This window comes from Notolabrus celidotus, chromosome 14 (genome assembly GCF_009762535.1).
Source record: "Notolabrus celidotus isolate fNotCel1 chromosome 14, fNotCel1.pri, whole genome shotgun sequence".
Lineage (NCBI taxonomy): Eukaryota > Metazoa > Chordata > Actinopteri > Labriformes > Labridae > Notolabrus > Notolabrus celidotus.
The window spans coordinates 25,770,604-25,797,515 of NC_048285.1; the positions used below are offsets into that span (position 1 = coordinate 25,770,604).

Here is a 26,912-nt window from a genome sequence, read left to right on the forward strand (position 1 = left end):
TAATCATAAAATCAACTATAAACACAACAGAATAACAAATAGGCATGACTAATATGTACAAGCAAAAAATTATATATGATAATAGTGCAGTGGTGAGTAGTGCAATGATGCTGACACATTAAAACAGTATATGTAGGTGATAGTTAAATAATAAAATAAATAAAATAGGTGAATTCTGACATTTTTCTCATAATAATAATAATTTTAAAAAAATGTTGACCTCGATTTATTTATTTTTCCCAGTGGCCCCAATCCTCTTCCGAAGAACAGACTCCCAGAAAGAGATTTTATTTTTCAGGACACCCATAACAGAGGTGGAACAAGCACAGCCATGATTTTTAATAACATTCGAATGTTTTGCTTATGAAATGGATGGTCATATTACATTCAATCTGAATATGGACTTGGTGTTATCACTAACAATTAGGCAAAGTTTTCATCATTACCATGATCTGTCTTACACAATTAAACACACATAAATTATAAATGAAAATTTAAAGACTAACACAAATATTCAAAAGTCTGTCCTCTTCAAAGTAAAGAAATGATCATCAAAACATACCCATTATATCTAGGCTACTAAAGACTGTTATATAATTTAAGTGGGTTATTTTTATGTATTCAAAATGAGTGAACCAAAAATATAAAATATGATTGAGGTTATGTCTCTCACTTAAAAAAAAATAAAACTCCAACACAGAATTATAAGTAAGCCACTATAAGTATTACACCTACATACAACCTACTTCTCAATACCTGCAGAAGTACAAAATATAAATTGAAAAATAATAATAAAGAGAGATTTGTGAGATATGCAGTTAATTGGTTTGGAAGACAATTACATGTTTACATATGAAATATTTATCTGCAAAATAAATTAGCCTTGCTATATTGAGGTAGTGGAGTTAAATCCTTGTATTTTATCTGAAATTTAGAAGCCCTTGGATTGTAATGAGCCCTATATCCAGAGCTGTAAAAGTGCAAAATAAACATAGAAAACATGTTTTGTAACCCAAGATAATGAAAAACTAATTAAACCAACAGAATTAACCTCAGTAAAATTAGCTTTGTTATCTTGAGAAAACAGGATAAAAGAGTTAAGATCTGAAAATAACTGGAACATAACTCATTATCACTAGGAAACAGAGTTGCCTAGATAAAATGGATGTATGTCCGCCTTGGGCTTCATAAAAATTTAGAAATTAGCCTGCTTAAAACATGTGGTTTGTTTCCAGCACCATCAGTCCAAATACAGGCATAGGCTGAATAAAGCATCAATGTTAAATTTTTAATGCAACATGTCCCCTGCTGAGAAACTCACAGCGGACATTCAAATGTTGTATGTCTCCATAACCACAGCATTGAGAAACCTCCCCCTGCTCAGCTCTCTGCCTCGGTTCAGACTGATTCCTGGAAGTAAACCTTTATGATGTTCACAGACTTGAATGTAGTTACTCTTTTCAGGGAGCCCTGTAGGGCATGAAGTGAACTCTCATCTGGAGGAGGGACTGGAAAGGTTTTCATTACACGGGAAACAGTAATTACAAAAGGTACCAAAACAGTGGTCACCGATGGCAACTAAAGGTAATCATGAGTCAAGGTATGACAAGAATACTAGAAGCTTATTTATCAATTTACTAATTTAAAATAACGTATTTCCTCTTTAATATCTGTTGATAGGTTCAACATGCATCTTGGGATTTCTCACAGTTAGCAAATGTCTTGTTTTACAGTGATTAGGATGTTATTACTCATAAAAACACTTCAGGGACTTCTTTTAAAGACAAAAATATCAGGAAAAAAATTAGGTCAGATTACACAAGGGGAAAGTCTGTGTAGGTCATTTTTTTATTATGGAGTGTTTACTTTATTTACATTTTGATGTTAATTTAAATATACTATTAAAAAACTGCATCCTGGGTACCTGCAGTGACTGGTGTAAGCTACAAACCAAGAGTTCAGGGAAGCTATGTTTGTTTTTTGCAGAGGTCAAACAATGGTGGGATCCATATGAAACATCTAATAGAAGACAATTTGTCCACCAGCCAAACTCAGCTGCAGAAATCCTGCTGTAACTTCAATTTATGTGTTTTTTTGTCACAATTTTGAATTTGTGCATTTTCTTCTGTATCAATTACATATCAATACATACATACATGTCTATGCCTAGATGCAGGAGCCCATCGTCTACTGCATTTATAGACTCGTATTCACATTCTGGACCCCTCGGCTCAACTGTGTATAAGAAGGATTTTTGCTGGAAGCTAGCCTGCAAACCTGAAAGTATTCGCACTGGGACAGCCTCGGGGCAGAGGAGAAACAACCCACATCCCAGCCAGGTTGGTATTTAGGCTGTATTAGCCTCAAATTTAAGATTTATAGTCAAATGCTTTTCTTGACCTCACACAGCACGTCCTAACCTTTAAACCATTTTGTTTTTCCCAAAGTCTTTCATGACGTGGAGGCTACCCAGAGAGGCTGCACGAAGCTCAGACTATGTCAGCTTCCCTTGGAAATGTTCTCCGTCTGAGGGAGTGATCCGTAAGGCCCTGACAGCACAGTACTGCTCTACCTACAGATGTGACTTCATGGGGATGCCTCAAGGTAAGAAGAGTCTGTTAGTTCAGGCTTGTGTACAGAAAACATGTCTGGACAGCTGAACTTATGATACTATGCTGTATGCAGGCAGCAAATCAACCCATCCCTGCTATCAAAATATTTTCTCTGCAGCTTATACTCCTTTGACTGTGAAACTTGTTCAACAGGTTATTTTGTTACTAAAACTGAAGGCGGGAGACTTGCACCTCTGTACAGCAGGCCTGAAGTGCCTCTCTCTGCTGACACAGAAATGAGGGACAATTACCGCAAGCCTAAAAGAAAACCAGAACTGCTTGGCAATCCCAGCAACAACACAGATTCTTATGTGGCCTCATGTGGTATAGGTACTGTATCCAGAATAAGAGCTGAGGTAAACACAGCTAGCAGTGTTGGCAGTTCACATTATTCACACACCAGGGACTTCCCCAGTTAGTCATGCTCAGAGTATGGAGCTCAAACGCCATTTGCTTTGTTCCAGGTTTGAAGTGGTAAACATTCAGTGTATGAGAAGTTGAACCACACATTGCTTTTTGTTTGTGAGGCTACCATGACAATTCAGAGGGACAATAGTTTGTATTTTAAGTTGTTTAAAAGCTCACTAGCCAACCTTAAGAGCTAACACTACATGTATTTTACTTTTAATCCAACTATTCCTTTTGATAGCTCTACCAAGTGTAAAAGGTCACAAAACCCTAGCTAACAACATTTTTTGCTAGCATTATAGTTTCCTTTGAACTGGTTAAATGCTGACATTAGCTGTTATGGCATAGGCCTAGCTGTTGGAAGCTACAAAGAGCAATGAAATATAATGTTTCACCCTCAGCATGTCCCATATTTTCTTTGTTTATTGTATCTGCAGCTGCTGCTCGAGTGAGAAACTGTGTGCTGACAACAGTTTGCCAAAACTCAAGCTGTGTACTGACAACAGTTTGCCAAAATTCAAATAATTTGCAAACCTGTAACACAGCAGGACAAGTTTGAACAGCATTCAAACTCCCGTCTCTGAGTGTAACATCAGAGGAAAATGGCCACTGTGTGACTATGGTGAATCCTCCAGGCCTAACAATAATATGTTGTCCTCTATGTGTTGCAGTTCCAACTGTTGTGCAGAGGCATGTGCACTCGCAGCAAAAAAGATACGACTTGACAAACTACAACAGGTTCTTTGGAAAGGGAGTCAGTGATGTCTCAGGCGTGCTAAAGTCTCTCCTGCCACAAGAGCTGCAGCAGCTACAAAAAATGTTAACAGAGGAGGGTTAGTACAAGTTTATGAGTGTTTGAGTATCAGTTGCTGGCTGCTTATGTGAATCTGACAAACGAGTGATTCATGGTTTATGTCTTCTGGTTTTGCAGAGAAGGAAGCAGTAAAAGCTTTGAGTAAAGGCCCTCAGCCAATCAATAGAGAGAAAGTGAGCAAACTTCCAGCAGTTGTGCCTAATTCACGCACACCAGAGAGGATATCAAGCTGGCCAGGACCACAGTGAGCCTCAGTGCTCATATTAGTGGGTCTTTAATCTGTGTTTGCATTTTGTGTTTTTGTGTCATTTGATGGTAGGGTGAAATGTAATAGAGTAGATAATTATACAATACATCAGAAATGTCATGAATGCATTTGCTGTCAGTTTTTTTGCGAAGAGAATTAAACATTTCTGACTGATGAAAAATGTGTCTTAAGTTTAATTGCACCATTATTCTCCTATCTGACATCATGCAGGGTGTCTGAACGCAACAAAACAAAATAAGCTGTATCGTTGAATTGATTTAAGGGATTATGAATTCATCCTTTACCAGCGTTAATACTTTGTCAGTCATTGCTCTGTTGTTTATAATTTGAAATAATGAGTTCAAGTCTTTGCAAAGAGAATTAATTTGTCCATTACTTCATGAGTATCAATCAATATGTAAAGTTGCATCCTTTAATAGGATAGATACATGTTTGAATTCTTCAAAAATTGTAGCACTAGTTAATAGAATCAAGTGAACACAAAATAAGTGTAGTTTTCTTCTTGTTTCAAACAATAATTGCGTTGTTGTCAGGGCGCTTCCTCTATGTAAGTGCAGAATCTTGTCTGAGGTGTTGTCTCAGTTTTCACTCTTGGTTTCTTAGTTACAGAGGGGCCCCCTCACCGCTCAGGTGTAACCTTAGAGTAAGTGTCAGGTAGACTTCTGTGAGATCTGCCTGATTAACATCTGTTAGGAGGTCTGACTGAGTAGATGTGCTTCAATAAAGTCTGATTTAACGTCACTTTAACCTTTGAAAAACAACCTCGACCAGGATGCCACTGGGGAAAAAGATTCGCTCTACCTCAGCTTCAGGAAGATTACAAACTCAACATGTGACCAGGTAAACTGCTTTTCTGCTGCTCTCTTGACTTCTTTTGTAATTTGTTTTTGTGAAATGAAATGTCCTGTTTAATACTAACTTTAGGTTTGAATGTATAGACAAAGGATGAAGGGTCTTTAAGTTGAGGTCATGCCTTGTTTGTATGTCATGTTCAGGTTATGTTTACTGTTGTCATGGTGCTTTAGTTGCCACCTGTGGCAGCACTGAGTAGTCACCTTGGTGTTCACATCAAGATCTTAAACATTTGTATGTTTTTACAGCCTTTGTTTTTAAATGTGTGCTACAGTGGGTTAAGTTTTGACACAATAATACCTGCACAAGTGCTTTTGTAAGAGCCCAAAGAAGAATTAGCTCGTCACGGTTCATTATAGGAGCACTGCAGGGGTTTAATCACAACAACATCTTTAATCTTCCAGCATCCTCGCTGAACTGGGGAGGAAAGAGGAGAGGACAAGGAACCCCTCAGGTAGTCGGGGCGAAAGAGTCACACATGGCTTCTCAGCAAAGAGGCGAGCGGATGTCAGCGAGGAAAGACATGAGCAGCCTGAATGGTTGACTCGAGAGCTGCTGAGACAGAACAGGAGACGACACTCTGTCACACTTGGAGATAAGGCTGAATTCCTAAGACAACAACACCGCAGTATTGACCCAACTTGGGGAGTATGCAGCCTTGAGGTACAGTTAAACTAAAAGTGAACTCACAGAGGTTAATGCACCTCTTTTTAGATTTAGCTCTGGGTCTGAAGTCAAGATTATTTCAGTGCTGTTTCAGGGTTCACTTTAAACCTCTCCCAATGAGGTCTCTGTCTTAAAGTTGCAGCTTTTAGCCTCAAGGTGTCACTAGAGTGTTACAGTTCACAGTTTGCAGCCTCTTTCCAAAGAGATTAAACCAAAGTACAGCTGAAACATATCTCAGCAGCAGCAGCAGAATGAATGTGAGGTTATGCCAAAAACGCCATTTTAAATCAAGTTGATGCTCAATTTACTCACAGCCTGACAGCGCATCGTGCGGAACAATCTGTCCCAGAGCCCGGGACGACCATGTTTCAGGCCAAAGTAACACAAACATAGTAGCTGAGCCAACTTTATTCTAAAGAACCCTCAAAGAATCAAATCCAAGCTTTCAGCCTGACAGGAATGATGGAAAGATGTAGGAGTTTTTTTTCACTCTGAAAATGCTCTGGCTGAAGTTTGTAGGTTGTCATTGCAGACGTCAGTCACACTCTCATGCTTAATGTAATGAGCAATGTGCCATAACAGCTTAGGCAGAGACAGGATCAGGAGCTCAAAGTTATGCAGCTCTAATAAAAAGGGATTTGGAAAGCAGTCGACGTTGTGTGAACACTTTAAGTCCTTCCATCACTTTGACTGATTAAACAATTATCGCTGCAGTTCAGGAGATACCGTGGGGAGACCTCGACCCTCGTTACACCCGTGAGGAATTAGTCTTGTTTATCCCTGTTATTTATTAATGACAGATCAAAGGGTGTCATGGATCAAGGACCTGCTGCTAGGAAACCAAATTGAAGAGAGGCCATTAACCCGGAGAGCATGGCCCATCGTTTGGCCTTGTAAAGCATCACAGAGACTTGACATAGCAGGTGGTGGCTTGTGGTGGCCATTATAGAAAGTCATCCACCCTGAGGGGGAGCCCTAATCGTGTTTATTGATAATTAAACTGTAAGAACAAAAAAACTCCCTCCCTGACCTTGGTTTGTATTTTTTTAGCACTCAGACTTAATGAACTGCCTGGTGAGTGGATTTGAGTGACGGGAAGGAGATTTTCTTGCCCACTAAACTTAATTACTGCTTTTATATTGTGTGCTCTATTTTCCCCTGTATTCTTAATTAACCTGCACAGAAGCAATACAAGCTTATCTTAATACATTGCCACTATTTTCTCTTTCAACAAGATTGATGAAACAATATCACTCGACCACCTCCAGAACCTGAAACAAGCATTTGAGGTACAGACTGCACCTTTTAAGAACAGGACTCTGCTTTTACATTTCTGCAGGATTTGGCTGTATTTTTCTTTTTGCAGGAGTTTGAAACCGGTGGCCTGAGATCCGTTGATGCGAAGAATTTTAGACGTATAGTGACAAAGTGTTTGCCTGAGACAGTAAGACAGTGTGACGTTTCTTTTTATATCTTACTCTCTCAGATTCTTTCATTTCTGTGTTTGCTGCTATTTCCTTTTTTTTGCAGTTGGACCAAGCTTTTGCAATCACTTGATTGGTTTACAATAAGTCTCATTGCACTTTGTTCCTTTGTTCTTTTAATTTCACAGAGCAATGCACAGATTCAAGGACTGTTCAAGAAGATTGATTATTCAGGCCGAGGAAGGATTTCATGGGTGAGGTGAAATTGATATTTGTTTCTTATGGAGCATGCAGTCTTTTTTATTGAGTGTGTGGCCTCAGTTATAAAACATTTCCATGCATGTTAACAGAAGAAATCGGCAATAAAAAAGTGAAGCCGATATGACGTGTGACAGGGTTATTTCTGCTGCTGTAATTCAGTTAGGAGTAGTAGAGCGAGTGTAACTGAACACAATGATTCAGGCTAAATCAGCTTTTCCTGTGCCAAGTTGACTGTCCACTAGCACATTTATCCTGTGCTGATTCCAAGACCATGGTCCCCTGAATAATAGCATATATTTGTATTAAGGCTTAATGCTTAGTTTAGTCAATGTTTTTGTCCCTTAACAATTTTGCTGACTGTAAATCTGAAAAACATGCCCTAGTTTTTGCATGTCTAAAGAATTGATTTGAAAATATTCCTTTGTCTGTTGTGCCACTGGAGTATGGTCAGGTTTTTAATTGTAAGTCAAAGAATTAATCTTACATCCCCTTTCATAAGAAGGCCCACTTTCCATGGAGATGGGGGAGTGAATTCCCAACTCACAATTATATGTTCAGAAGGCTTCTGCACACTCTTTTGGACTGAAGAGAATAACATTTATTTAAATTTTTTTCACATTAAATGATCTCTAGACCAAATTTTGAACATTTGATGTAACATCAAAAAGACCTTGCCTCTTCCAGTGACAGTGTACACACAGTATTTATCAGTGACATGAAGCATAAAGCCCCTTCCCCAGCATTGCTGATGGAACCATGATAATGGCGTCTGCTTATTGAGATATAAGACAACAGGCTAAACAACAGTTCTTACCAAAGCTGTGTGTTGCAGGGTGATGTCTGCTCATACATGCTGCAGGAGTACAAAGAGAAGCAGGAAACCATCAGACGCAGCAAGCAGGTGGCTTTCACTCTGCCAGCCACCGTGAGGACGTCGTGTCACGGCATTCCCATCGTCAACATCAGCTCCACCTGTGACGGCACCATCGTCACAGTGAGAGAGGATGGAATGGTTTGCTTCTGGAGCCCTGAACTCAAACTGTTGCGGACCCGACACATATTTGTACGTTTTTATTTTTGCACACTTACATGAACAATTTAAAATAAAGCACCATTCATACATAGAGCAATTCAAAGTGCTTCACAGAGTTAAAACAAAACAATAAAAACATCAACAGCATTAGAAGAAATATGACACGAAGCAGATGCAATAATACTGACTGACTGCCTAATAATATAGGCATCACCTCCCTGTGAAGCCAAAATACCACCATAATGTGAGATGATATGTTGCGCTGGTGGAGCCAAGGCATGCAAAGAAGCATTCCCACTGGTGGAACCTGACGTCACACCCCTCCCACTGACCAAAACACACATTTCACTTACCTATAAAATGTCAAAGATTGCTTCAGTCCACACTAGAACAGATTTCTGGGCCTATTTGATGTAGACACCCATGTTTATGGAAAGTTCAATAACTCCTGTGTCAGTGTTTGTTATGATTCCTTCCGTTCCTCCTAGACTCTACTAATCCAGGAAAGAACGCTGCAGGAGCTTTACTGGTCAACAGAGCTGTCAATCATGATGTTACCTCTCCCCTTTCCTCCTCTTTTATTTGACGTGTATTTGAAGTGTCCAGTTTGATCCATGTTCAATCTATTATAATGAAGAAGGTAGACGTGTCTAGAGCCTGCCCCCAGGGAGGGCTCTGGACACTTTGGCTTCATTTTTGGGGGAGCTGTTGTGCTGTTCATGGTTGGTGGCACAAAGTCTGTTTGTTCACACAGTTAATGGCTTCCATGTAAACAACCTCAGCTGGGTACTGTAGTTTTTTTTCTTTAATCAAATATTACTTATACGGGAGCAAACAAAAAACTACCTTGCTGTTAGTGGCTGATTGATTCACTTGGTGTGTTTGTGTGTGAGACAGTGACTCAAATTAATTACAGTGCCCATGTGGATTTTAATGAAGGAACAATTCACCCCAGAGGAACATGTTGGCCCAGTGATGGGTTCTTAATGAACAGCCATGGAGGCATACAGGAGAGAACGTAAAATTGATCATTGGTAGGCTAAACAGTTAATTAGTAGAACCGCTTCTGTAGATGGTTGTTTTGTGAAGAAAAAAAAACAGAATATCATCAAATTTAGCCTTTAATATTGTCTTTATGTGAACTGGTGTTATTTTTTCCAGCCCTTAAATTTCATGATCAAACCACAGAATATTCAAAAAGATACAACAACAACAAAAAGAAAGACCCTCCTCAAGTTCTGGTTTGTTGGTTAACATCAAATGTGCACCTGTAGTGTTGTTCTACCTCCTTTAATCAAACAGAATGTGATATGAAAGGTGTTTTTTTTTATAACATTTTGATTCATCCATCTTGTGCAGACTGATGGCCCTGCTAACAGAATGTCAAAGTGGGCGAGCGACTCCACCGTGATGACAGAGTACAACAAGCTGATGATTGCTACGGGGTAATGAGAAAAATGCTTTAATGAAATTAATTAAAGAGCAAATAACTGATTGAGTACATTCTGTTTACTGCAGGTCCTGGACTCTTCAGTTGTTTTTCACCGCACCTGTGTTTTGTTATCTTGCAGGGACAGAGAGATCCAGCTTTATGAGCTTTCCACTCTGAATACCTGCTGTCAGATCACCGCACTTGACACTGTGCCTCTAACGTTAGACTACAGGTGAGCAACAAAACTGCATGTTTACAGATCTTCAAACTGTCACAATAACACCCACACTACTGTTTGTGTTTCTCCTCACAGCTACACTGGAGCTGATAAATGCTGCATTGTGTATGGAGACACTGAGGTGCTCTTTCAATTAAAAATGCATCTTAGCAACAATCATTAATTATGTTGTGCTTGATTAACACTTAGAAGAGCTGATTCAAGTGTTTATGTTTCAGGGATGTGTGACAATCATTTTATTATCCTCTGTGGCAGATACTCTCAGGTAATTGTGCTTTTCTAGAGACCCGCTCCACATACTCACTCATATTCATGATGTTTACTTAGAGTTATTTAAACAAGAAAAGTGAGGTTACCATGGCAAGATGTTCAAGTATAGAGAAATATGGATAGTATATAAAGATTATTACTACACTACAGACTGGCTCAGAAAATACCAAGATAATTTGAAGCATTTCTCTGCTGGCTTCTAAAAGTCAGTGGTCAGACTTTGATTTTCTACACTGCCGGGCGACAAAAGAAAACGCAGCTCAGCCTCAGCTCAGCCCGTCACATTTGTTTACTGTCCTGTTTCTCCTCTCGATTGTTTCCTTGGCTGATAACTAAGAATATGTGTTGGGAAAAACTGGCACAGAGTAGTTCCTATGAGTGAGAGATATGTTGGCAAAGATAAAGGTTGAAGCTCCTTACAGAGCAGCAGCATGAGAGATTAACAAAATGTTGAATTTCTAGTTTATCGTTTTTTCCATTTAGGTCTGAAAAATATGGTTTACAATTGAGCAAAAGATATTTTGATTTGACTGAAATGCATCAGGTTTTATTCACCCTCCAGTCTCTAAAACGCTTCAGGAATCTGTTTGTTTGGTACCAGTGAGTCAGTATTTCGTCATTCAATAAGGGTCATTGGATTGCACTCACATTGTTGCCAATGTAATCTGTTGGAAAGATTTGTTTTTGTCATAGTTACATGTGGTATCTTTCAATCCATTCAGCATGAAAACACAGGTAGCTGGATATATCTGACAAAAGCGATGCTGCACTTATTCTGTTTTGGTTACAAAAAGGGGGGGAAATAAAGACACTGCAGTCTTTGGACTCCTGGATAAAGAGCTCTTTTGTGAGCTCTATTTGCAGAACAATTTTAAGGATGTGGTGGAAAATTATAGCTTCCCTTGTTATAGGTTTCCTGCCAATCAAAGAAATTACAGGTTGTATGTGTGAAGCTGTGTTTGAAGAAGTGTGTGTGTGTGTGTGTGTGTGTGTGTGTGTGTGTGTGTGTGTGTGTGTGTGTGTGTGTGTGTGTGTGTGTGTGTGTGTGTGTGTGTGTGTGTGTGTGTGTGACAACTTTCAGGCCTTGCCTTTTTGTATGAATCAACTTTTCTTTTCCTAGAATATGGAATGAATTCCCGAAGGTTGAAGATGTGCCCAATGTACCTTTAGACATTGCAGTGCTTTCTCCAAATGTGACCTTGGTCAGATGGAAGGTTCATCAGGACTGGGTAACACAGGTGAGCCATATGTATAACTACTTTTTTTTAATCTTCTTTTGCCTCAAGTGCAAGTGATGCAGCCAAGTGACAACTTATTATATTTGCAGAGGCTATATAACAATACAGGACATGTTGGAAAGTGAGATGACATTTTGTTTAAACAGATAATCCTTGAATAACTCTGAAACTTCTTCTGCTCTTCTTCAGGCTAAATATTTTCAGAGTTTTCATGCAGTTGTCTCCTCATCCAACGAAGATTCTTCATCTCTCGTCATAGGTAATTTATGTTGGCTTGTTTCTTTTTACTTTTTTCTTTTTGTTTGTTTTAAAACACCCATCAGCTACCCATCAGCCCAGCTTTATTGGAATCTTTTATACAAACATGCCACACACACACAGTGTTCCACAAACTGATTAAAGAAAGTAACAGAAAGTAAAAACATAAATAAAAAACAAAAGAGTACCTCACTTTTTTATGAGGTCTAAATGAAAAAGTGTTTATGGTGACAGTAAAAAGTGTTTTTAATCTACAGCGTGAAGTAATTACATTCTGCGTTGAACATTAGGCTGCCTGGTGGGAGAGCTGTGAGGAATGACTGTTGATGACTCATCCATCACAAATTCACCAATCAATGCCAGAATGTGTGTGTGTTCGTGTGTATGTGTATGTGTGTGTGTCTGGTTGATCGCCCATGTCCACTTGCCAGCTTGGTCATTTATTTTGATAATGACTCACCCTCGCTCCAAAAGCATGTTTTGATCGATGCTCATGGCCTTGTAATAAAACCTTTTTTTTTCTTCTGGAGGCTGCGTGCTGCCCCTAACAGACGCTGAGCAGCAGCTGATCGAGATCAAAGAAGCCTGCTATGAAGGGAAGATTAAGAAGGTCCAACCGAGCTGGACTCCACAGCAGCGAGCATCATGTGACCAGACAGTTTTTAGCATCTACAAAGGTGTGAAGGCGTTTGACCTTTGTGGCAAGCACAGCCTGCTGGTCACCGGAGGCATGGACAGACTCATACGCATGTGGAACCCTCACTTTTCAGGGTGAGGAACCAGAGCTCAGCAGGATTCATTGAAGAAATTAGCACTAATTTAAAAAGGCACCTCCTGTTGGTTCTGTTTGCCTTTTAGGAAGCCGACTGGGGTTTTGAAAGGCCACTCTGCCCCCATCGTCTACCTCACCATCTTTTCAGAGGATGGTCAGATCTTCTCTGTCTCCACAGACAACACTGTGAAGGTGACTCTTTAATCTTCATCTTTAATTTTGTGATATGTTTGTTCCAAATCATCCAAATCAATACAGCATTTGGTTGACTTTCTGGTGATCCAAATCCATACAGCACTAATATTACTGTGCATACAGTAACCACCCAGATACTTCTGCCTCCTCTGCTACCTCATATCACTCGTCTCAGCCCCCTTCACCAAAGGACACATAACAAGCATGCCAGTTGTTGTCATGCAAGCTGTCTGTTCCACTCAGCTGGTTATGTTGGACTCAGAGGACAGAAACACTGACAGTTGATCAATATACATACCTGAAAGTTAAAAAGAAGCAGCTGCCGTGAGCTGCACAGTGACTGTGCTCTGAACATCACTGAGGTGAAGAGAAGAGAAGAGAGAGCGAGTGATAATGAGAGAGAGCTGCCGACATAATAATAATAATAATAATAATAATAATAATAATAATAATAATAATAATAATAATAATAATAATAATAACAATAATAATAATAATAATAGTAATAGTAATAATAATAATAATAATAATAATAATAATAATAATAATAATAAATTTTATTTCTAAAACATTTTTCTAAAAACTCAAAGACACTGCACAAATGATAAAAAATCATATAAAACAACAGAACAATAAAAACATGAATAAAATAAATTTAAAAGCAATCATACGTTAAAAGCAGTTCTAAATAGGTGGGTTTTAGTGAGTGTTTTGAAGGTGGACAGGTTGGGTAGTTTCTAATGTTTTGTGGTAAGGCGTTCCAGAGGGTGGGGGCGGCAACAGAGAAAGCTCTGTCCCCCCAGGTCTGGTGCTTGGTGTCAGGTGGTAGGGAGAGGAGGTGGGCGTTGGAGGATCGGAGGTTACGGGAGGGGGTTTGGTGGTGGAGCAGCTCGGTGAGGTAAGAGGGGGCCTGGTTATGGAGGGCTTTGTGGGTGAGAAAGAGGATTTTAAAATGTATGCGCTGTTTGATAGTCACGTAGAAGCCAAATGATTCTAGTTTGTGGAGAGTCGCTGTGATTGGCTTTATATGCAGGGTAATTCTGATTGGTTGTTTGATCTGGACCAGGTGAGTTTTGTTTATAGACTGTATAAAACATGGACATAGTCTCAGTAACATCACCCACTGGTTTCTGAAGATGAGTTTTGAAGCCAAAAGAAACAAAGAGGAGTTTTTTGCACTTTTGCATTAGCTTCATTTTTCAACACTGGATTTTAATTTAATATCATTGGTAACATGGAGTGATCAAAATGTGTTATTTTGATTTTGTAAATAAATAACGTTACTACAGTAGCCTTAAGTTAGTATCTGAGAAACTTTTACTGTACTTAACTTTTTTCCATTTTAGGCTACTTTTATGTAATTTCACTTTGCCCCATACTCCTTTACATAGATGGTAATTTTACCACTGATTCAGCCTATACACTTACATGTAACAATGTTTCATTGAACAATCTGTATAAGTCCAGTTAACTACATAACCAAATACAAAGAATTTGAATGAGATACAATGTGTCATATCCATCACTATGACTGTCACAGCTTACATCAAGAGACAGATTTCTTCGGTGTCATGAAGGAATTCATTCATTTCACTTTTGTACTTAACTTCTTTCACTTGTACTTTCTTTCTAAGAAATTGCTTTGACTTGACTGAATGTGAATCCAAATATTTCCTCTTTTATTCGTCCATATTTCAGATCTGGGATATTCAGGACCAGTGTTGTCTATTCACAGCAGAGCAAAAAGCAAGCAGAATTCATGGTGACATATCTACATGCTGGTATTCCTCTGCTCTGAAATCTCTCTACATCACTGCAGACTGCATGGCTGTGCTCTCCCTGAAGAGAAGGTTTGCTGTCGGGCCTTTGTGCTTTATCCATCATAGATTCAATGCACTCAAGAGACATTCTGAAAATATTCCCCCACTGAGCTCATTTAACAGATTTGATGGTTTTTGGAGGTTCTAAAACAAAAAAGGACAGCTGATGATTTTGAGGATTGTCTTTGAAGGGCTTAAAAGTCCCACTTTCACCCCAAAGGCATAATTTAAGATTTCTTTTCAGCTCTTCAATTTATAATAATCTCCCCGTTATTCATTTTGTTATCTTTTCCCTCTGTAAGGCCACGGCTTCACAGACGCCAGACTGTTTCACATTATGAGCCTGTTACGTGCTGCGGCTACAGCCAGGAGTTTCGTCAAGTAGTGAGCTGCTCTGAAGGATCTGTGAGTAAATTAGTACTTTACATCAACACAGACACAGATGACCAACTTCCAATCTCCACAGAAAATATAATACTGTCGTATTCAAACAAAAACATGAATGCTGCATTTTTCTCTGAAGCAAAATTAACTTTTGTAGATGAGCTTTACATAATTTACCTGTGCATATCAGTAATGGAATAAATACAAATAAATGTAATATTCTTACTTTTTAGTACTGTACCTTGTCATAATCTCAAACATCATTACTATAAAGGTGATTTCTAAATGCCTTTATCTTGTTACCTTTCTGAAATTTGTCTTTACTCTGTTTTTTTTGTTGCATGTTGTTTAATTTGTTTTCATAGTGCTACAAAACATACTTAAGTTTGATCATTGGTTTTAATGGTAGCAGTAGTAGAACTAATAGTTGTAGTAGTAGTTACAATCATCTCAAAACATCACTGGTTTCAGGTTGTGAAGGTCTGGGATTTCGACACAGGGCGACAGCTTTTTGAGTTTGGTGGGACAAATGACCTGTCTGCAATCACATGTATGACCTTTGACCCCAGAGGGAGGAGGTACAGTACAGTACATAAAGGAGCTTGTTAAATGTTTGAGTTTTCATAAAAAGCATGTAACTTTTACTTTATCACACAAGAGGTTTTTATGTTTGCAGACTTGTAACAGGTGAAAGAAACGGTTGTTTAAAGATCTGGAACTTCAATAATGGCCAGTGCTTAAAGACACTAAAAAAAGGTTTGTCTTCAACATTTTCTCCAGTCTCTCTAACAAATCATAAAAAATACTAAAACTGTGATTGTGAATAATTCAGATTTCATCTCTTCATTCAGATGGGGTCTGTAACGAGGTGTGTGACTGCGTCTTTCTGCAGCTCCACAGGAACTAGTGAGTATGGGTTTGATATTTAGCAAGTGTTCTTTGCTTGGTGTAAATTATAATCCATGTTGAGTTTGTGCTATTTATATTTGCAGCTATGTGATGTCTGTCGGTCGGGACCGGAGGATTGACATTTACTCAGTGAGTACAAAAGAAGAGGTATTATTTGTCAGCTGTGTTTCATGAATCCCATTCCAATTATTTCTTCAGTTCCTCTGTTCCTCCATCATATTGCATCCCATTTACATTTGTTCACATTATTATGATAACTTGAAATCCAATATGAGACAGCATTAAAACACTTCTGATAGTTCAGTGCATATAAAGACTGTTTTGAATTTCATCATAAAACCACAGTTGAGAAAATAGAGAGCTATTTTTTTACTGCACAGGGATGACGCTTCTGTGAAGGTCTGGTTAATAAGAATTTTAATGATAATAGCATGGACTTCAGCAGCTGTTTTTATAACCCAAAGAGAACACCGAGATGTGAAATGTTTCCTGTTTCACTGACATTGGATCTGTATTTCATCAGGACACACCCGAGGACCACCATCATGTCCAGAAGCCGCAGCCCTCCTGGCAGGATGATCTGGTGATTGATTGACAAAAGCAATCTTGACAATAACTTTGAGAAAACATGTTTACTCAGACTTAATTTATTGAGCACTTCAATGGGACTCCAGCTGGGAATTTGTATCCCCATGTGACATTTAAATCGGGCAGATTAGATGGCAGCGAATGGCAGAAACACTGGATGGATTCAGTCATTATTCTTCCATTTATGGGAAGCACAGATCTCTGTTTGTCGCAAGTGACAAAATAAAAATTGGGTCTCACTGTTGTGAGCTGAATGCATCATGAAGGAGACATTCAGCAATACATCATCTGCAGAAGCTCCATAGTTATTTGATTATTCCTACATTTAGAATGCTAATCGTGGCATAAACAGAAATACATTTGTATTGCTGCATAGTATTTCTACATATAAAAATATACTTTCCTGTATTTCTGAGACAAATGTTAAAACTTTTACTCCCCATGAGAGCCATAGTTAGATTTATGCACAGAAAAAGTTTAAGATTTATTTTCAGTATCCATTAGTACATTGTACTATTGTAAAACTAGCTTCACCTTTCGGCACATAAGGTTTCTTGGAGAGTAGTGTCCTTGCTCTGTCACAGACACTCGTGCACCTATGGGGCTTGGAAGATAAATCTGTCCTGCTGGTTCTCTTTTCATATTACTCAGACACACACAGGAAGCTGTGCTCTTTGGTCCCAAAAATCTTTTCTTTTCTTTTTTTTGCTGACTGGCTGGAAACCTCAGAGAGAGATGGGTAACAAAGCCTCCCTGATCTCTGCCCCACTGTGCAGCATCGCCTGCAGACAATTCTTAACTTCCTGTCTCCCTTCCTTCCACTTTACTCTTCCTTTAACTTGTTTTACCACTTCTTCTTCAATCTCTATAACATATTTTAACAACATCCTTGTTCTTTTCATAGATATGACATCATCCTGGCCCCATATCCCGTATGAACTCTTTTCCATTGCTTATAATTTTAGTAATTTTACTCCTTCATCTTTGTTGATGTCCTCACATCGCACTGCTTCTCTTTTGTGTCTGAGTCTCCGTGCAGCCAAGCTTTGACCTGTCAGTACCTGTAGTGTATGACAGGCTCAGCTTCAGGGCTGCCAGTCAACTGAAAGGATGATTTTATCACTGACTCAGTTCAAATCAAAAGGTGTGCACCTAATGCCCTATGCACTCCCATCACAGTGTCTCATAGAGTTACATCAGATTTGTTTCTCCTTTGTGCTTTTTTCTTTTTTTGTTTGCACATAAAATGATTTGAGGATCACATTTTTTAAACAATAGTCTAGTTGCATATTTGTATTGCATTTCAAAAGTTACAGAGATATTTCATGAATAACCACCCGAAGAAAGGCGGATGATTCAATCCAGGAAAATATCACACAATGTTGTAATGTGAGGCACGTCAGAAAGCTGCCAACACTGTTGATGCTCATTAGAGACTTCCATTCCTGATCATTGATTATTGAGTCAGAGCAGATTTGAGATTTGGTGGATAACTCAATGTGATTGAAAATACTCATTTGATTTGATTATACCTTCTTAGGAGTTCTGTTTAACCTTTTGGGTAAACCTTGCAAATGAATTTTTTTTCTATGCAAACTGACAAGAGCAACCACAATTTATGTTGGAAAATATTGGCTGGTCTTATATCAATAATAACAGAAATCACTGTCATTGCTTTTGCTTTTCTGTGGGTCATATTGCCTACAGTTACAAGTTTGTGAGTCAGATCAGGTATCAGTCAAAAACAAAGGGTTCTTTCTTGGCTGAGGCACTACCTTCTACCATGTTTCATGAAAATACTGCCAGTGGTTTTTCTGTAATCCTGGAAACAAACTGACAAACAAATAGCACTGTTGGTTTAGATGATAAAGAAGACCACTGAGGAAAACAGTTCAGCTAAAAAGCTCATGTCAGTATGCTGACATGCTCTCAATGTGAGGCATGTCATGCCCCACTCTCTCTTCCCAGTATCCACTCTGCACTATCAGTAAAAGGAATAAAAAGTCAGGGGTGTGTTCAGACTTTTTTTGACTGGGGCGGCCCAACTGGGGCAATGATAGAGACAGGGGTGGCCGGGTATGTGTGCACACACAAATTCTAGCATTTATCCTTCCTGTCTTCCCGTCCTACTATGAAAGATATCTTTAAAGCATCATAGCTGTTATTTTGCTGTACGTAATTATTTTACTTTAAAAAGAAACACAACACAGAGGCAACATATACATATTCTAAGCTTAACCCTTTGAGGATTTAAAAGCCAAAATTGAAGGCACTATCTAGTTTATTTAAACGTTTATTTTAACATAAGTCATGCAGCTGATTAGGCAGATAGCCAATCAGAGCTTAGGGATTGGGGTAGCACCTGGGGTGGCCAATCAGATTTCAATCGGGGCCAGTGCCACCCCTAGCCTACTCCTTGGACACACCCCTGTAAATAATATTTTACAAAAAAAAGCTCTATTTACTGTCCTACTTTGATGTGTAAGCATGTTAACGAATGCTAGTTAGTAGCTAACAGAAACTCCGGCTGATGGGTTTGTCTGTAGTTTAGCAGGTATTGGTCATAAACAAAATATGGAAGTAGTCAGGGGATCACCACAGACATGAGGACTTATCTGTGCACCAGGGATACCTGTCTCAAGTGTCATACCTGTATTCCTAAAGAGCAAAACGAAAAAACAATTGTATTTTTTCCACAAACACATTTCTAGTATGTATGTGGTTCATCATTAGCCTTCAATTCAAATGTCAAACTGCCAACAATTAAAGCAGCCTTATGCACTCAAAGCTGTGCATCAGTCCCTAATAGTACCATTCAATAGATTCAGTTATTTTATCAGATTGTTGGTGTAAAATGTGTTGAGGATACCTCTGACGGCAGGGCACAGCTCTCTCTGTTAGAGGAAAATTGATTCTCTCTGCATGATCCATTGAAGGGGGTGAGGCTGACTCCCCTTCCAGCTCTTTCATTATGGCTGCTGGTTACACTCACCCTCAAAGAGGTCCATTAACAGAGCAGAAAGATTGCATTTACAGTGGCTGGTAAGAAAAGTGACCCCTTTGATTATCTACAGAGCCCTCTCTTGAAATTGTTTTTCATTAATGGCCTTCAGGAGGAAGATCAATGGGTTGCTCTATATAGGTCGCTCTCTTTCCTTTTTCCATGAGCCTTTTGGTTCACTGTGAATTTTCTTTTTCCTCCAGATGGTCAGTGTTGTGTTGCATCTCATTAAAACTTTAAAACATGGCCCAGTTCAGCTGAATATTTCGCTTTGGTTTGGATGAAAATTGACAGTTCACTTGTCAGTGCCTACGTCAAAACTGCCATCTGCCTCTCCTGAAATGTGCAGTTTCTTGTTGGCATCATCACCCAGAGCAAAATATTCTTTTTGAGTTCAACAAGTCTGCGGACTCAGAGTTTTGACACCAAGTCAGTTCTTGATCCAAAATGTGTAATACACTTGGCCAGAGTACCGTGAGCAAAATCCAAACCTCAGTGACAACTCTTCGGCACTCCGACGGGGCTTTAAGAGAATCACAAAAACATTTTGCATCCATTCCTTTGCTCTTAAATTTGCTATATTTTAGAAATGGACCAACCTTGCTAGCTTGTTTCTGGTTCCAGCACTTGTACCAGGCTAAGCAAAGCGGCCAACAAGCTGTGGCTAGTTCTAGTTCAGCTGGCGCTAGCTAGATAGATAAGACAAAGCAGTCTGCCCATATAACTCTTGGAAATAATCTAAATAGTTCTGTATCTGGCAGTTTTTTTTGTCAAAAAAATATGACTAAACTAAACTTTTGAGATAAACTTTAGCACAGTTTGACCTTTGTGTAATAACATGCTGAAATGTTTGAAAATGATACCCAGCATATCTTTTAATGTACGAACAAAGACAGGAATCTGTCCTGAAATGGAAATAAAATCTTTAGAGGCATGTCCTTAAACTGTAAATCCTCATTTGAGGATTGGCATTAATTCACTTCTATTCTTCTGTTCTTTACAATGACTCACTCTTTGTCTGTCTATAGAAAAATGGCCACAAAGACGACATCCTCTGTGTTACCCATTGCCCTCCATCTCTTCTCGCCACCAGCAGCTACAATGGAGAGATTATAGTTTGGAACCTGGTTTCTGGACACATACAATGTCGGTTTGTCAGCCCTCTTTGTACAAAGCAGCAAAATGATGAAGGTACTTAGGCTGTGTCAAACTGAATTATGTATGTATGTATTCAATGAAAACTGTGGGAGCATTCATTTATTTAATGATTTTTCTGTCACACAGGATTGGACACAAGTGTTCCAAGCATCATTTTCCTTAAAAACCTCAAGTTACACAATTTTTCCTCTGCTACAGCTCTCCTGTCATCTGGGACGTTAGGTCAGTGAAATAAACCACAGCTTGAGTGCATTGAAGCACATTGTATTCTCCCATATTACCTGTCAATACTCCATTAATTTGGCTCTTTGTCTTCTCTTTGAAAGGTAACATAAATCTCTGGAGTGTTGTCAGTGGACAGAAATTAGAAGGCACCTTAAAAGCTGTAAGATATTTAATTCAATTTCTTCTCTTTGGTTTCACTGTGTTATAAAGGATTAGGACTTCACTTTATATTGTCTTTCTCTTACCTTCAAAATTGCTGATTAAAGAGATAGATAATTTGCGGTGCACGGTTTCTTTGCTTATTAACAGTTTTTAAACACCTTGCAGGTATCTCCCTTGCAGCTCTGAAATGCAAAGCAGAGACCTTTAATATCTAAAACAAGGTGAACTGGGGGGTGTTATGCTCAAACTAAACATGTGCCAAGAAATCCTCCCATGGAAAGCAGGAAATGTGTTTCAAGACTGTAAAACACCACATTTTCCACAAAAGACATAAAAATCTTTAAAGAACATTTTTGCTCCTCTTCTACACCTCACTGGTGTTCTGTAACTTTGCAAAGATGGCTCTGAACAATTTTTTGAAAGCTCTTACTTTATGCACTCTAACTTCAACACGATCAGTTAATTTGTTGCCAGGCACATTTTGTATTGTATTAAATATGCAGTGGTTTAGAGAGGGCTGTTATCGGGGGAATGTAAATCTGTCAGCAGGAAAGGTAACATTTAATCACCACAGGGGAGATAACCGTTTGGTGCTAATGTTTTTCTCTGTCTGCTGTTATTATTCTGTTAGACAGAGTGATGTGCAAAATGCCAGTGCTTAAATTGAAAGTACTAAAAGTAAATGTATTATTTAATTTGTTTTTGCAGTCTAAATTTCAACAAAAGATTACAAAAATGGCCAAAACAGAGGGGGAAACGTTGCTTTATGCTGCAGATCGGCTCGGTTACATCTATGTTTACGACATGGAGAAGTACGTGACTGAGCTAAGAGGTTAGTCAAACTTCTTTCATTTCATTTCATTTATTAAATATATGCTTAAATTCATGAAGTACCAGAACATGTAAATCACATATATAGGTGTCTTTCTGTTTGTCTTTTCACACTCTTTCAGCTGAAAACTTCTGGCGTGCTCACACCAGCAGAATAACTGGGTATGTCAGATATCAACCCAGCCTCAGGGCAGTTTGTGAAAAAACTCATAAAATTATAATCAAAAGATGTGCATTCATACAAGACTTTCTCCTTTGTTCCGTGTAAATGCAAAACTAGAGCTGAGAAGGGTCTTGTGGACTTGTCCTATGTCCAATGTCCTACATTGTGGTTTGCAGGAGCAGACACTAACTGGACAAGGACGGACGACAGTAGCTAGCAAAGATGACACCATGTTCAATGTTAGCAAAGCGGTGTAACTATCATGACTGCTTCACTCAGTCTCTCCCATAACCTGTGTATTTAGACTGACATGTCTCCACCTCCTCCCACTGTACTAAAGTGATGCCAGAGTACCCCTGCAATGGGCGCTCATCTTGTGCATTTGGAGGCAGAGTCTGGGCTGCAGGGACCAGTATTCAGTATTGATTTCTTGCCCCTTCTGCTAACTAGAAAACAGATTTAACTTCCTGATAAAGCAGCAAAGATTCCCCTATCGGCTCAGTGTCTAGCCTAACAGCTTCTTGTGTCACTTTGAAGTGGACACTCAGGGTTGTGGAAATGCAGTTATTTTTTTGCAACATTGTTACTCAAACAAAGGTTTTCACACAGCACTGCAGGACCTGAATTTATGAACAGAGCTACACTTTTTATAGCCTCAAAAAAAAAGTCATGAACACAAAGTTTTTCAGAAAAATAGAGACTTGGGCATAAATCAGCAGGAGAAGAACAGACTGTAACGACAGAAACCAAGTTTGATATTGAAATGTTTGGTGTATTTTGATTTTAAAGTTTAACCCATGTCTCATCTGTTAACACTGAGGAGTGTGAACAACAATTCATGCTGACTAATCAAAAATAATAATAAGGTAAATGCTTGTACCAATCATCAGATAATCATTTCACGACTAATTTCACTAACTGGGAAGAAACCAGTCAGAAAATTATCAATCTCATTTGACATGGTCAGTCCCAAACTTATATTGTCCTCAGTTTAAAGTCCCAGGGTATCTGCGGTCAAATATCCATCAGATGTATCCTTAACTTTTAAGTAGTTCTAAACTCCAAAGTCCTTACTAAAGCATCCTAAATGGAACCAATCATTCTCAGTCTTGGCCGCCAGGGCAGCGGGAACAGTTAACTTCTCTCTGCTGTGTGTGTGTGTGTGTGTGTGTGTGTGTGTGTGTGTGTGTGTGTGTGTGTGTGTGTGTGTGTGTGTGTGTGTGTGTGTGTGTGTGTGTGTGTGTCTTTGACAATCAGTAAAGGTGAGATGCTGCCCAGAGTGCAGATCAGACATACCAACAGAGTGCTTGATTTAGGGCGTCCTGCCAGAAATGTCGTCTCTCATTTCATCTCATGTCTCTTTATTCTGGTCAGACTGCAGATTGTTGACAGTGATCAAGTGGTGCTTACCTCATCCACAGACCACACTGTGCGCCTGTGGAGTGCGCATGGAGAATTCATAGGTGGGTGTCATTTAGCATCCGTCACTCCTGTCTGTCTAGACATTATTAATGTTCATGCAAATGGTATTAATCTTGAGCATGGCAGCATGGTGAAGGTGGAAATGCTGTTATTTATGTGAATGTTTACTTCAGTGTGATGGTACACATGGCTGGAAAAACACCAGAGGAAGATTTGGGAGAAAAGGAGCTATGAGGCCCCCCATGGTCCCTCTGTCCTCTCACTCTTCAGTTCAATGACAACAAATGGAAACCTCATACCTGAACAAATAAAGACTTAAAAGGAAGAGGTTTAGTCAGACCCTATTGTGAGACATTTAAAGTGCATATCAGCAAACAAGGAAGAGTCCAGCATAGGAGTTGGGAATGACGCATGATAAGCGGGTTGTTTAAATGGATTATTACACAGCTGTGTTAAATATTTGATTCTGAATAGCATCAGTCTGCTATTTCTGTTTTATTGCAGTAGCAGACAATTTCTACAAAGAACAGACCGTGCTGGCTCTACTCACAGACTCCGGCTGACTCATTTTAAGAGCAACAAACCGCCAAAAGGAGTCCAGTTAATTTGACATTGGTTTGCTTACTGTATGAAAGCAAAGTAAAGAGACGAAAACAGAGGAGAAAATGCAGGAGAGGTCAAAGACATAAAACTGGAGGCTACAACCGTGAAATCCCCCAAATTGAAGACAGTGCACAAAATAAACACTCAACAATACATGCTTTGTGATGCAGCTTTGTTTGGAGTCTGATAAATGGAAAGGAAAATGTCACAGACTGACAGTGACATGGCAGAAAACCTCAATCCGATGCTACACTGACTCATGCTGTCCTGTTCACCTTCTTTACCTCACCATCAGTAGAAATGTTCAGTGTGTTCAAATCAATATTGTGGTGTAGGGGACGCTGGTGGCCCAGCGGTCTAAGCCCCCCACATACAGAGGCTACAGTCCTCGTCGCAGGGGTCACCGGTTTGATTCCCGACCGGTCGACCATTTCCTGAATGTCTTCCCCTCTCTTTACTCCCCATACTACCTGTCTCTCTTCAGCTCTCCTAACAAATAAAGGCAAAAAGCCCCAAAATATAACTTAAAAAATATATGGTGGTGTAACATTCTAGATTTTTTGAGAAAGTAGTCATGTTATAAGTGGGATAATGTATAGTGAGTGGACTGTTGTATCAACCCTTGGTCTGTTCTTCTGTGGTTGCTATGTAATGACCAATCAGAGCCGAGTTCTTTACACAGCCATGTAATAACCCTGGTTAGAGCCCCTTTACTTATCTACATAATGAAATGATGCATCCATAGGTCCTTAAAGATAACTGTGAAAATGCATGCATTGTCTTTGGTATAATTATATGTGTTGCATTGTTTGTAGTTCATGATTTATCTTATCATTTTAGCACAGTATATAAGATACACAACCATAGTGTTGTCTATATTTATCAAACTGGTCAGTAGGAGGTGTGTTGCACAGTTAGGCTCTGCTGCGGTGAAATGATCTGAAATGCATTCAGACATTGTGACATTTTGAGAAGCCACAGTTTTGACAGTGTCACATTCCTGCAGCACCATGCCGTGCAATTTGTCAAAACATTAAAACGGAGACCTTTGCTCATCATCCACAGGGACCTTTGGGCAGTCTGAGAGCTGGAGGGTCCACATCCCCTCTTCCTGGAAGCATCCTGCTGTCCCCTACGAGGTTCTGGTTGATCCTCTCAGTACGCCACATAATGATATTCTGAATACAAAAACAGGTCTTTCTGATGCCATCAATCCTGACAACACTGACGCTCATAGAGGGGAACTAAAGGTGAGCTACTTTCCTTCACAAATGATTATCTGAGCTGTTTTTCCCTCACTGTCTCTTCCCCTCCAATTGTCATACTGAGCTGAACTTTGCCTGCTCTTCTTGTGGTATAATTGCAGTCAGAGACTCACAGTAAGCCGAGACTTCCTCCAACATCCATCAGTGACACCACTGAGTGAGGAAGATTAAAAGCCTGCTGCACCCAGAGGAACACAAGAGTGGGTGGGTTAGAGCCATTACAACAGCAAAGACTACTGTACATATGCAACGCAAGTCTTACACCAGACTGAGCTTAAAAAGTGACGGGTTTATATTTAGAGTTAGCATGCCTTCTTTTGCATTGCAGGCTGTGTTGTGAAGCTGTCAGCCATACTAACGAGCTATCGAACCACAGAGCTGTGAAAGCCTTTGATACTGCAGAGCCACCAAGCCTGAGAGTAAGACCTGACCTCTCCCCCGCTGCTATTGATCCTTTCATAAGCAGTACTGAGGAACAGGAGTCAACTGAATAAAGGGAAACTGTATTGATCACAATTTGGAAAGTGGGGCATTGCAGTATTATAAACCATGCAACAGAGCTGGGAAAATGTTCATAGAGGGATTGAGAATTTAGGCTATACGTAATCATACTGAACTGGCTTTTCTATTAACACACTATCAGAAGTAAAACAGTGGATGGACTTAAATGCCAAAATGTTACAAATAAAAGACATAAGAGCTCTCAAGAGGTTTCCACAAGTTCTGAAAACAAGTTCAAGCTGCTCAGAGATTCACAGCTGTCCAGAACTCTCAATGCTATGATGTGAAGTAACCATAAGACAACAGCAGCAACGATTACTTTTCCATTTATGACCATGAAGAAGAGCACAGTGTCATCAGGTTTCCTTGCTTTGATAGGACCCACTTTATTAACCCCAGAGGGGAAATTCATTTTATTCACTTGCATGCTGAATCATTCTACACACACATAAGCTGAAATATACACACACACACACACACACACACACACACACACACACACAACAGAATCCTATCAACATGCAATGAAGGAGAGATGTCAGCGTGAGGGTTCTGCACACAGACAAGCGCCCTGTGCTCGGTTAGAGCTCAGTGCCCCACTCAAGGGTACCTCAGTGGTGCCCAGGAAGTGAACTGGCACCTCTCCAGCTCCCAGCCCAATTTCCAAACTTGGTCTGTACCAGAACTTGAACCAGCAATTCACTGTTACCATAGCTAAGTCCCCTTTAGAGCGAGCTATTAACACCCCGTTGAGAAGTGATTTTCCACAAAAACACCATGGAGTGGAGAAGAAGCATTAGATTGCTCATATTTACTCTCTATAAAAACTTCATCAAATATCCAGGCCTGTAATTATCTTTACAGGTACTGAAGTCTGCTCCTGTATTCCTCAAGCTGCTGTATTTCATTTTTATGTACTAATAAATGAACAAGTGACTCACTGTATGCAAAAGACCGTCTCCTGTGCTGCTTGTTTATATTTACAGGCCCTGAAACTTGTCTGGTGTCTCACAGCTACCTTTGTAAACCCTCTCTGTTACAGTGACGATGTCTTCAGTTTACATTATTCATTTGTTAACCTGCGAGATACGGTGTATTATCCATGATATAAATGTTTTCTCTTGGTCTTGGTGAAGATG

General features: G+C 39.4%; 2 protein-coding genes across 2 annotated transcripts; both read left to right on the forward strand.

Moving 5' to 3' along the window:
* Window positions 1–1,472: 1,472 nt before the first annotated feature.
* Window positions 1,473–4,243, forward strand: LOC117825639 (testis-expressed protein 26-like). Its single transcript, XM_034701552.1, has 7 exons — window positions 1,473–1,584; window positions 1,987–2,071; window positions 2,171–2,339; window positions 2,448–2,604; window positions 2,766–2,942; window positions 3,692–3,853; window positions 3,952–4,243. The coding sequence occupies exons 1-7, from the start codon at window positions 1,572–1,574 to the stop codon at window positions 4,080–4,082; spliced, it is 894 nt and encodes a 297-aa protein (XP_034557443.1). The 5' UTR covers window positions 1,473–1,571; the 3' UTR covers window positions 4,083–4,243.
* Window positions 4,244–4,659: 416 nt separating this feature from the next.
* wdr95 (WD40 repeat domain 95) lies at window positions 4,660–26,247 on the forward strand. Its single transcript, XM_034701467.1, has 29 exons — window positions 4,660–4,942; window positions 5,359–5,617; window positions 6,856–6,909; window positions 6,987–7,064; window positions 7,233–7,298; window positions 8,138–8,368; window positions 9,698–9,783; window positions 9,910–10,002; window positions 10,084–10,129; window positions 10,227–10,273; window positions 11,399–11,516; window positions 11,706–11,775; window positions 12,305–12,545; window positions 12,633–12,738; window positions 14,440–14,591; window positions 14,864–14,966; window positions 15,417–15,523; window positions 15,622–15,701; window positions 15,797–15,851; window positions 15,938–15,983; window positions 16,378–16,437; window positions 20,472–20,634; window positions 20,728–20,823; window positions 20,928–20,986; window positions 21,697–21,820; window positions 21,942–21,981; window positions 23,357–23,445; window positions 25,073–25,257; window positions 25,374–26,247. Exons 1-29 carry the CDS (start codon window positions 4,875–4,877, stop codon window positions 25,431–25,433), a joined length of 2,982 nt encoding a protein of 993 aa, XP_034557358.1. The 5' UTR covers window positions 4,660–4,874; the 3' UTR covers window positions 25,434–26,247.
* The last annotated feature ends 665 nt before the right edge of the window (window positions 26,248–26,912 follow it).